This window comes from Chiloscyllium plagiosum, unplaced genomic scaffold (assembly GCF_037043375.1).
Source record: "Chiloscyllium plagiosum isolate Xiang-an unplaced genomic scaffold, Cpla_swu_hap1 HiC_scaffold_14, whole genome shotgun sequence".
Classification (NCBI taxonomy): domain Eukaryota; kingdom Metazoa; phylum Chordata; class Chondrichthyes; order Orectolobiformes; family Hemiscylliidae; genus Chiloscyllium; species Chiloscyllium plagiosum.
Window position 1 is genome coordinate 26,855,482 of NW_028270152.1, and position 12,303 is coordinate 26,867,784.

Genomic DNA, 12,303 nt, shown 5'->3' on the forward strand with positions numbered 1-12,303 from the left:
GACAAGATTGCCTAAACTGATGCCTGAGAAGCTTTTGCCAAAAAGAATGGGTACCCAATGAACACAGTCCGACAGTTTCTCAGCAACGGATCCAAACAAGCAGACAAAATGTGTCTAGAAACCCTAGCCACTCTCCCCCGACATCAAAGACATCTCGGAAATGACTGCCAGACTACTCAGACCCTTTGGCATCATGCTAGCCCACAAACACACCAACACACTAAAACAGCAACTAATGAACTTAAAAGACCCTATACAGACAACAAGCAAAATTAATGTCACTTATGAAATACCTTGCAAGAACTGTAATAAACATTACATTGGACAAACAGGAAGAAAATATCCACTAGGATATGTGAACATCAACTAGCCACAAAAACAAATGATCCACTCTCACTACTATCCTTACATACAGATGAGGAAGGACACCACTTCGATTGGGACAACACATCCATCCTAGGATAAGTCAAACAGAAACACGCATGACAATTCCTAGAAGCATGGCATTCCAACCGGAACTCTATCAAAAATCACATTGACTTGGATCCCATTTACCACCCCCTGAGAAAAAGAACAGGAAATGATATCCCCTCAGGAAATGGCGGCATCACCACATGATATGACATCACTAACCCAAGGAAACCTAAACACATAACTAAAAAGTGGGCCATATCACCAGTACTTCACCAGAGGCTCACTGATGATGTTACCTAGTATGGTGATGAAACGTCTGAAAACAAACTTTCCAGCTCAGCGAGTAAACTTACATCCAGAACCTCAACCTGAGCTAAAAATCTTCTTAAAAGTCACTAATCAATAAAATCCTGTATAAACATAGATCACATGTCATACCACTCGATAAAACTCTAAAAATCAAAAATGAATGATCATAAAATATTTATCAATCACACCTTGCACATCTCAATTGGTTTCCACCAAAGTTGTAGACTTCCATGAACATGGTTTCCTCTTTGTACCTGGAGCATTTGGATATGATGGTCTCCCACTATATGAAAAAATATCATTGATGCCTCAAAAGTGTCTCTAACTGGGCCATAACTATCATTCCATTTCTTGCTTGCCAACTCCACACTAGGAATGTTGCCAGTAACAAGAATAGATTGGTGAGCCATCTTGTTGCTGCTCTTCATTGTTTTTCTGATCTCCATTACCTCCATGCCCAACAGTCATGGATCAGGGAAGTTCAACCTAATATACACTGTTACAAGACCATTTAGCTGACATTTTTTTCTTGTTCTTTTATGAATAGGTTTCAATATTGCTGAAATTACGAGACACATTGTTAAAGCTTTTCATTTTGCATTTACCAGGATACTGACAAGAATACCAAATTTCAAAGACTGCAACAATTTGTCCTGCTTTACAAAAGCATGCTGATTGGTTGGCAAACCCACAGTGATTAATCAAATCATTGCTACAGGTATGCTCCAGGGAAGGGTTGACCCTTTAGAACTGAGATGAGGAGGAACTTCTCCAGCCAGGAGGTGGTTAATCTGTGGAACTCATTACCGCAGATAGCTGTGGAACCAAGTCATTGAGTGTCTTTGAGACAGAAATATCAATTCTTGATTAGAAAGGGATCAAATGTTATGGTGAGTAGGCAGGAGAATTGGGTTGAAAACATGTCAGCCATGATTGAATGACAGGGCAGACTCCATTGGCTAAATGGACCAATTCTGCTCCTATGTCTTACGGTCTTCTGGGGTGAAAAAGTGGAGTTGAGGCAGAAGACCAGCCATGATTGTGCTGAATGGCTCAAGTGGGCTGTCTTGTCAATTCCAGCTTTATTTCCTGTATTCTTATATTCAAAAAGTCAAGATTACCTAGCTTAAGTGCACATTAAATAGGTAGTAGCACCTAAGTTACCAAGAGAAAAATATTAACTGGTAATGAATTTCTGAGAGTTACCAAACCACAGGTTTATTTACTCTTTGCTCATGGCAAATTGCGAGCCGGCCAATTCAAATGGCATTGGCTTCATTTAAACCCCACCTACTGATTTCTCAACCATTCCAGGTGGGAAGTCTCTGGAAGAGGAGGACAGTGATATGGACTAGAGACCACTTGCTGATTGTCGATAAGTGGTGAGGTCAGCTGCCTGGTCATCCTGCAGTGATTTAGCAATTGATGAAGGTCAAAGAGCAAGCTAAGAGCAAGAAAACTCCAATCTTTTCTAATAGCCATGGAGAAGCAATACTAGGGGTATAGGTTTGCTCGCTGAGCTGTAGGTTTGATATCCAGACGTTTCATTACCTGGCTAGGTAACATCACCAGTGGCGACCTCCAAGTGAAGCAAAGCTATTGTCTCCTGCTTTCTATTTATATCTACCTGGGTGACCCCACCCACCCCTGCTCCTGTGCCCATAAGGGAAGTTTAATAATAATGATTAATTTGACCTCTTGCATCTTTTATTGGTTTTCATCCTCATTCCCTCAGAATCATACTGACCGCAAAGTCATGGCTAGTGATTAAGTAACAGAGTAAACTTCGTAGCCAAGTTTCAGCGATGGTATCAGGTCCTGATATGTCTGTATTGAAATGGATGGAGAGCAGGTTAAAGTACGAATCTGCCAGCTCTTAGTGGCCCTCGGCAGAATAGCTCATTTGGACTAATTTAATTGCCCATCTGCTGAGTTTCAACAGACAATTGGGGTTAAAATTGCCTCAAAACCTTGGTCAACTGTGTGAAAAATTGATTCCTCAATCTGTTCATTTAGCCCCAGTGGTATTGTTCACAAGTGGAAAGTTAAGCAAACCTTACTGTTAACCTCATAATTCTGACACTATAAGCTCTAATTGTTCATCAATATTTTCACTCCTGCTAAATTACATTTTTTCTTCTCCAGGTTTAGCTGGCAATCCTGCAGATCTTGAAAACAGAAGACAAATTTTTGGTAGAAACTTTATACCTCCAAAAAAGCCAAAAACTTTCTTACAATTAATCTGGGAAGCACTACAAGATGTGACTCTTATCATCCTAGAACTTGCAGCCATTATATCCTTGGGTCTCTCATTTTATCAACCACCAGGAGAGAGAAGTGAAAGTAAGTGCAACATTTTACTTTCTGCTCTTGCATGCTGGCTATAAATGTATATGCATATGTGGTAGAAATATACAGATGTATATAAATATAATTAATTTATTATTTTCATTATAGTAGATATATTCAATTAAGAAAGATGTTAAAACATACAACGGGTTTTGTATTACAGCCTAAATCATGCGTGGATGGTATAGGATGAATTTTTTTTTATTTCAAGAGGTTATTCTGACAATTATGTGTGCATTAATTTTGCAAAAATGATATTATGCAAATTATCCTGGGGTTTTTCAAAGTTTTGTTGATTCCAGACCTGTATTCTGTTATTCTGAAGGTGAATATTCAGAATGATGACAAGCGGAAAATTGAACATTACTGCTGCTTTTGTCAGGTTGTAGCTTCTGCCATATGTCTGCAGCAGACAGACGCAAGGTGGGGCTGTTCGGTGATTATCACATGTTACTGCTCCCTCCTGGAGCTTATTTTTCATCATAAATGTGTCAAGGTGTGGGGTGCAGCGTGAGTGCATGGATTTGTTGTCGCTCCCAAGCGATGATGTGACTCTCAGTTGGTGGAGTTTACAGGGGCACGTTGTCTGGTTACAACTCAACTGAAGGGCAGCAACCCTGTGGATATGTACAAACACGTGTAAGACATATGTCAATAGTAAAAATCTTAAGTCTTAATGCATCCCCTAGACACAATTTTCAATGTCTGCTGGAGGAAATCTGGACATAATCAGTACGTGAATGACATGAGTTGTGTTATTGAGTCATTGGGAACTCAATGTTCAACAATTCAGGATGGAAACAAGACATTTAAGAGCTTGTTAAAGGAAGAAGGTGATTTGTATTTGCAGACACTGGGAGAACAAATGCTGATAACTATATCTTTGAGTAGGAGGACATATCATGGCAGGAGGTAGTCACAAGTCCATTTAATTTTGGTGTGGTAAAGGGGGTGGCTGACACAGCTGCTCAGTCAGTGGCACACAATTGCTGTTGGCTCTGCAGATGTCACACAGAGGTAGCTCCATGGACACAGGAGCACTTAGGCAAGAGTCACCCAAGCATCCAAAGCAGTGGTGGGTGGGGCCGCCCAGGTAGCCACGCAATCACTCCAGGAGATGGAAGGCTAAATGAAGCTCAGCTAGTCGAACAGTGATGAGCAGCTGTCACTTTGCAAGCAAGTACACGCCATTGGTCCAGCCATGCAAAGATGCTAGACACAGAGCTAGGAGCGAATTAAGGCAGCACTGTCCACACAGCAGATACCAACAGAAACTTAGCAGTTTGAGTCAAACTGAATGCCTGTGTTGCAGAAGGATCCATCTTTCAGGGGGCAGTGCAGTTTCTCAGGTAAGGGAAACCTCCATGACCATCGGACATGTTGGCAGCTTCTGCCAGCAGCTGCCAAAGTGACCATGGCATAGATCTTCTTTTTGTCCTGCAAGTGTTCCAAGGGATTTGAGCTGACATCTCTGGTGACTTCCCATTGCAGCATAAGGGATGGATACTCTATTTGAGAAGACTTTGATTACATTGAGTTTACATCTGACAGGGCCACACAAGAACTGAGAGCAGCAGAATTTGCCTCCAGGGCTGGGCATCCCTCATGTGCAGCAGCTTGTTGACTGACTGCATCCAAGTGCCCAACAAGGCACTGCTAGAGTGGCTAGCTGCATTCATGAGCAAGAAGGAATTTCACACACTCAGCACTCAATTGATGGGTGACCAGTACAAGCATTTCCTGATAGAAACTGTGCATAGTATCTGGACAGTTTCATGACTCTTTCATCCTTAAGCAGTTGTAGGTGCTTCATGTCATGACAAAATCATCTGGGATAAACAGGACCCTTTGAAATGTGTCATCTCTCAACAAAGGCAGAGTTGTCCAGCAATCGTCTCTATTCCAGTAAAAACACACCATCAAGTAGATCATTGCACATTTCAAGAGGTACTTCCAATTCTATGACATGTGAAAGGGTGCCTCCTGTACATTTGTCAAGTTGGATTGTAGTGAACTAGTGTGCTCTCCACATGGTCAATAAGACAACTGTAGACATGAGTGAAAAAATGGAGCACATCCTTGGAGGAGGAGGAAGAAGTAGTGCAGCAGAGTAATCCAGGCTTGCAAGAATCTCCAAAGGACTGGTTGAAGTCACGAAACATCAATGGAATGGAAGGGATGCTTGAGCTGCTCTGATTCAGCCACATTTCCCCGAAGGACTCCTCATCCTGGAAGCCAAGTGGCTAATGACCTAATGTTTCTGTTGAAGGAAGGTTGCTAATAAATCACAGAGGCAGTTCCCTTATTACATCCATCTGCATTAACACAACTAACAACAGTGCTGACTCCTTCTTCTTTGGTTTAGGTAGATCAGCAATGCTCCTAGGGTGGCACGGTGGCTCAGTGGTTACGTTGCTGCCTCACAGCACCAGGGTCCCAGGTTCGATTCTAGCCTCGGTTGACTGTGTGGAGTTTGCACATTCTCCCCATATCTGCGTGGGTTTCCTCTGGGTGCTCCGGTTTCCTCCCACAGTCCAAAGATGTACAGGTCAGGTGAATTGGCCATGCTAAATTGCCCATCATGCTAGGTGGATTAGTCAGAGGGAAATGGGTCTGGGTGGGTTGCTCTTCGGAGGGTCGGTGTAGACTGTTTGGGTCAAAGGGCCTGTTTCCACACTGTAGGGAATCTAATCTAATTGTGCATTGATTGTTCAGGAGGACAATATGTCCTCAAGCCACTCAACTCATGTGGAGTTATTTTTGATCAGTCAATCTGTTCAGATGTGTTATGTCACACCTCCAAGGTAGGTACATTGAACTTGGCCCAGGGGTAGGTACATTGCTACTGACCCATGAGACCCTCATCTCGTGTGTATGCTTGTGATTGTAGACATGGAGGTCCGTTGTTGTGTGACCTCCACAGCTGCATCCTCAAATCTGTGTACTGTGTCCCTTAACCACCCTAAAATTTCCCATTATGTCAACCAGCACATTCCATACCTTCATTGGAAGAGTCAGCAAAGATTAGATATTGTTTCATGAAAATTTGTACCTTATTCAGTGCTTCAATTCTAAACCTCTAGGTATCCATTTTAGTATATCTAGGTGTGTTTAAATCACAGTTTAACCCCTTTTTGTGGATTGAAGCCAGACTTTTAAATGTTTTTAAGGTACAGCACCCATTTAAACCTGTTTTTATCCCTTTCCAAAATAATATCCACATTTTTGCAGCTCATAGCCTATAAACAGATGAATATAAGATCTAACTCCATATTTTTTTAGATTAGATTACTTTACAGTGTGGAAACAGGCCCTTCGGCCCAACAAGTCCACACCGCCCCGCCGAAGCGCAAACCACCCATACATTTACCCCTTACCTAACGCAATGGTCAATTTAGCATGGCCAATTCACCTGACCTGCACATCTTTGGCCTGTGGGAGGAAACCGGAGCACCCGGAGGAAACCCATGCAGACACGGGGAGAATGTGCAAACTCCACACAGTCAGTCGCCTGAGGCGGGAATTGAACCCGGATCTCTGGCGCTGCGAGGCAGCAGTGCTAACCACTGTGCCACCGTGCCGCCCACATTTTGAACAATAAGAGGGATCCACCTGATATTGCCCTCCAGTACAGCGTACATGCCTGGTGACGATGATTAAGGACCAGCACTTTGCTTTGTAAAATGATTGTTGTTATATTTTGTGGCAGATCTCCAGCCAGTAAAGCACAATCTAGACTGGGCTGTAATTTGACAATATGGCATAAAGTCTGAAACTTTAAATCTCATCTTTGGAAGCTGTCATTTGCAGTTTCCCCACAGGTATTTCATCATTCTCTGTAGTAGCATCTATGCTCCATCAAAATGGAGATTTGTTTGTGATGCAATTTGATGGGTTTTTTTTACAATAAGATGTTCCAGAAGACAAATTGAGTTTATTTACTTTGAGCACAATGAATGGGTATAAGACATCAAAAACATGATTTGCAAGACATTACAAAATATTAATTGGTCAGTCTGTTAGGCAAATTTTTATTAAATTTGGCACTTTTTAAATTGTTGAGCTGTGTTACAAGGGAAATATATCAAATTGAATAAAATTGGAAAACTTTCTCAGAAGTTGAGGAATTTGAACAGTAATTTTTTTGTCATGGTATATATCTGTATTAATCTACAGCAAATGATTTCTATTGTTTATTAAAATTTAAACCTACATTTTAAATCGTTATTACAGCTCCCATTGTCATGTATTTCTGACTACCCAAACGAATCTTCTGACAACAATTACTGGGCTCTTTTGATCCAATGATGTAGTTTCCTTAAAAAGAGGGAAATGTTTCCTTTAAGTTGCTCTTGAGTAACACGTTCTGTGAAAAGGGAAATGGGCAGTGATCCATCACATCAGATCTCCAGTCCCCTTTCACAGCTCCAGGAATCCATGGGGAGCTTGTCTGATGTTTATGTATTTATTTCCAGTTTACGATGTGTTTTTAATTGTTGGATTTCTGTTAGTAATTTTAGTTTTTGATGTTTTTGAGCTTTTATTGTCAATAATGCTGAGCACTTGAACAACAATTCATTCCTTCATTGCCCTTACTGGAAAAATTGCAGGTGGCAGCTAAACTGTATGACTCAGTTGGTAGCACGATTACCCCTCAGTGGAAAGCTTGTGATTTAAAAGCCATTCCAGTGACTTAAGCACAACATCTAGGCTGATGATCCAGTGCAGTATTATTAGAGATGGTTTGTTTTGGATGAAACGTTGTAGCCAAAACCCTGTCTTAGATGGACATAAAAGAACTCATCACAATACTGTTAAGAGTTCTCCACGATGCCCTCCAGTACTTATTCCTGAATCAACATAACTAAAATAGGTTAACAGGTCATCATCACTTTGCTGTTTGTGGGAGTTTATGTTCAATTAGATGACATGTTTTCCACATTACAGCCAGTGCACTTCAGAAATACTTCCTTAATGTTGTGAAAGGCACTTTATAAATAGAAGCATTTTTCTCTTAGTGGTCCTTTGAATTTTTACTGTGCCATGCCCTTCAATGTTTATTTCCTGTTTAATTGTGTCCATACCACTGATTTCTTTTAAAGCTATTTCCATCTTGGGAGTTTTTGCTAAGGGAATTCAAATTGCCTGCAGCCTCAGTACCATCTATTGGCATCCTACTGGTCATTCTATCTGCTGGTTCATTTGGGATTAAATGCAACTGTGGAGACATGTAAGGCAAGTGTGCTTACATCTAAAGTGCCCGGGAAGGAGTCATATTTATACCATCACTTACATATGAATTGATTTGATTTATTACTGTCACATGTACCAAGATACAATAAAAATTGTCTTGCGTGCTTTATAGGCAGATCGTAGTATACAATGCATCAAGGTAACAGAGCAGAGTACAGGATGCAATGTTATAGCTGCTGAGAAGGCACAGACAGAGATCAACCTTAACATTTAAGAGATCCATTCAAAGTCTGACAACAGCAAAGAAAAAGCTGTTCTTGCATCTCATTGTGTGCGTCTTCAAACGTTTATATCTTCGACCTGATGGAAGAGGGTGGAAGAGAGAATAACCAGGATTGGAAGAGTCATTGATTATGTTGGTTGCTTTCCTGAGGCAGAGGAAAGTATTGATTGTGTCAATGATGGAAGACTGGTTTGCGTGATGGACTAGATTGTGTTCATAACTCTCTGTAGTTTATTTTGGTTTTGGGAAGAGCAGTTGCCATAACCATGCTGTAACGCATCAGATAGAATGCTCTATATGGTGTATTTATAAAGATTTTTAACAGTTTTTGTGGACATGCTGAATTTCCCTAGCCATCTGAGGAAGTAAAAGCGTCATTGTGCTTTCTTGATCTAGAGTCATCATGGGTGAACCAGGAACAGAACTTGGAGAAAGTGAGGACTGCAGATGCTGGAGGTCAGAGTTGAAAAGTGTGGCTTTGGAAAAGCATAGCATGTCAGGCAGCATCCAATGAGCAAAAGAATCGATGTTTTGGGCATAAGGCCTTCATCAGGAATGTTGGCAGGGAGAGGGTGTGGGTAGGGGAAGGGGGCTGAGAGATAAATGGGAGGGGGTGATGGGGCTGGGGGGAAGGTAGCTGATTAGGTGATATATAGGTGCAGATGGGAGGTGATGGTGACAGGTTGAAGTAGAGGTTGGAGTGGATAGGTGGGAAAGAAGATGGACAGGTGGGACAGTTCAAGAGGGCCATGCTGAGTTGGAGGGTTGGATCTGGGATGAGTTGGTGAAATTGAGATTGATGTCACATGGTTGGAGGGTTCCAAGATGGAAAATGAGGCGTTCTTCCTCCAGGCGTTGGGTGGCTATGATTTGGCGGTGAAAGACAGACTGTTGGTGATTGTCACTCCAAGAAACTTGACGCTCTTGATCATCTCCACCTCAGCAGCATTGATGCAGGTAGGGACATGCCCTCTACTCTGCTTCCTGAATTCAATGACCAGCTCCTTCATTTTGCTGACATTGATGGAGAGATTGTTGTCTTTATATCATGCTGCTAAGCACGCAATCTCTTTTCTGAAATCTTGTTGTTGTTTACGATCCAGCCTACAACAATGGTGTTGTCAGCAAGCTTGTAAATGGAGTTAGGAGTAAGGAGTATAGTAGGGGGCTGAGTACATAGTCTTACAAGGGGCCAGAGTAACGGATTATCATGGGGGAGGTGTTGTTGCCTGTTCTTACTGACTGTTGGTCAGGAATTCCGTATTCAGTTACAGAGGCTAGAGCAGAAACCTAGGACCAGGAGTTCTGAAATGAGTTTCTTTGGAATTAAGGTGTTGAAGATGAAGGTGCAGTCAATAGGTAGGAGCCTGATGTAGGTATCCTTGTTGTCCAAATGTTGGATGAGGGAGATGTAGGGCCAGGGAGATAGTGTCTGCCATCGAGCTGTTGTGCTGGTAGGTAAATTGCAAGGTATCGAGGCAATCTGGGAGGCTGGAGTTGATGTGAACCATGACGATCCTCTCTTCACATTATGGGCGATCAGAGCCTCTGAGTGGTAGTCATTGAGGCATGCTGCATGATTTTCCTTCAATACTGGGATGATGGTGGTTTTCCTAAAGTAGATGGGGACTTCAGATCATAGTAAGGAGAAGTTGAAGATATTTGTGAATACTCCTGCTAGCTGAGTGTATGGGGACGGACTGCATCCAGGCTGGCCACTTTCTGCAGATTCACCCTGAAGAAGATGATCTAACATATGTGGGTGCAGGTACATATGCAGGTACATCTGAGGCTGTTGGGATAGATGATGTCGTTTCACTGACCTTTTGTTCAAAGAGAGCATAAAATGCATTGAGCTTATAAGGTAGGGATGTACTGTCGATCACGATTTGATTTAACTTCGCTTTGAAGCCTGTTGTGTTGTGCAACCCTTTCCACAAACTACGGATGTACATGTGAATGGACTGGGTTTCAAGCTTAGTTTGATATTAGCTCTTGGTGTCTGATGGCCTTGTGAAGGTCATACCTGGATTTCCTGTATTGATCAGGGTTGCCCAACATGAACTGCCTCAGACCCAGATGCAGTAGAGAATGAATCTCCCAGTTCATCTCTGGTTTCTGGTTGGGGAACATTCGGATTAACTTCTTCAGTATGCAGACATCTACATCCTAATGAAGTCTGTGATGGCAGTGGCATACTCATTTAGTTTGGCCTGTATTCTTGAACATGGACCAGTGCATTGACTCTAAGCAGGTCAAGGTGATCATTGCTGCATGAAAACTGTAAATGAAAGCATGACAGACTTGTGCAGCAAGACCTTGAAGCAATTTCAAGGACAGAGACTATAATCAGTGGTCCCTTCCAAGCAACAGCAGGAGGTATTTGCCAAATCTCACAAACCACAGGGCTAATGCAGATAACAGATGCATTGCTTGGCTGGGCCACAGATTTCATTCAGTGTTCCATGGGAACCAGCCAACAATATGAACAAGCCCTGCAATTTTACTGTCTAGCTGGATTCCAAGACATTGTTGATACAGCAATCGGGACAATGTGGCTCTCCCCATATTGCCACCAACTTCACAAAGAGATTCTACTGTGTGAAAATACAATAAGTTTGTTAGCATATCATTGATAGAGAACCAGAAGACCATAAGATATAGGAGCATAATTAGGCCATTTGGCCCTTTGAGTCTGCTTTGCCATTTGATCATCGCTGATATGTTTCTTAACTCCATTCTCATGCCTTCTCCCCGTAACCCTTGATCACCTTACTAATCAAGAGCCTATCTATCTCTGTCTAAAAGACACTCAACAACATGGCCTCCACAGACTTCTCAGCAATGAGTTCCACAGATTCACCAACCTATGTCTGAAGAAATTCCTGTTCATCTCAGCTCTAAAAGGTCATCCCCTCACGCTGAGGCTGTGCCCTTAGTCTTAGTCTCTCTTACTAGTGGAAACATCTTCTCACATCCACTCTATACAAGTCTCTTTGATATTCTGTAAGCGTCCTCCTTATCCTTCTAACCTCCATTGAGTACAGACCCGGAGTCCTCAACCACTTCTCAAATGACAAGCACTTCATTCCCAGGATCATAATTGTGAAACTCCTCTGGACTCCATCAATGCTAGCACATCCTTCCTGAAATAGGGAACCAAAACTTCTTATAATATTCATAATACAGTCTGACCAGAGCCTTATACAGTCTCAGCTGTACATCTCCACTGTTGTATTCTAGCTGTCTCAAAATGAACGCTAACACTGCATTTGTCTTGCAAACTATGAACTGAATCTTCATGTTAACCTTAAGAGAATCCTGAACCAGGACATCTAAGTCCCTTTGTGCTTCAGATTTCCGAAGCCTTTCCTCATTTAGAAAATAGTCTATGCCTCCATTCTTCCTACCAAAGTGCAAAACCTCACAGTTTCCCACATTGTATTCCATCTGCCACTTCTTTGCCCACTCTCCTTTGTTGTCCAAATCCTTTTGCAGCCTCCCCACTTCCTCAGCACTACCTGTTACACCATGTATCTTTGTGTCATCTGCAAGTGTAGCAACAATGCCCTCAGTTCCTATTGCAGATCACTAATGTGTATCATGAATAGTTGTGGTCCCAACGCTGATGGGTACAGAACTCTACTCAACACTCTACCATCCTGAAGAAGACCCCTTTATCCCCACTCTTTACCTTCTGCCAGTCAGCCAATCCTCTATCCATGCTAGTATCTTACCACTGACACCTAGCCTCC

The 12,303-nt window shown here is 42.1% G+C and overlaps 1 protein-coding gene across 17 annotated transcripts in view; it reads left to right on the forward strand.

Annotated features, from left to right (window-relative positions):
* The window catches only part of atp2b2 (ATPase plasma membrane Ca2+ transporting 2), an 838,415-nt gene that overhangs the window by 523,747 nt on the left and 302,365 nt on the right, over positions 1-12,303 (forward strand). For all 17 annotated transcript variants that reach the window (XM_087994228.1, XM_087994235.1, XM_087994236.1 and 14 more), the window contains one exon: positions 2,869-3,066. In XM_087994228.1, coding sequence (XP_087850354.1) covers positions 2,869-3,066 — 198 coding nt within the window. The remainder of the gene's footprint in view (positions 1-2,868; positions 3,067-12,303) is intronic.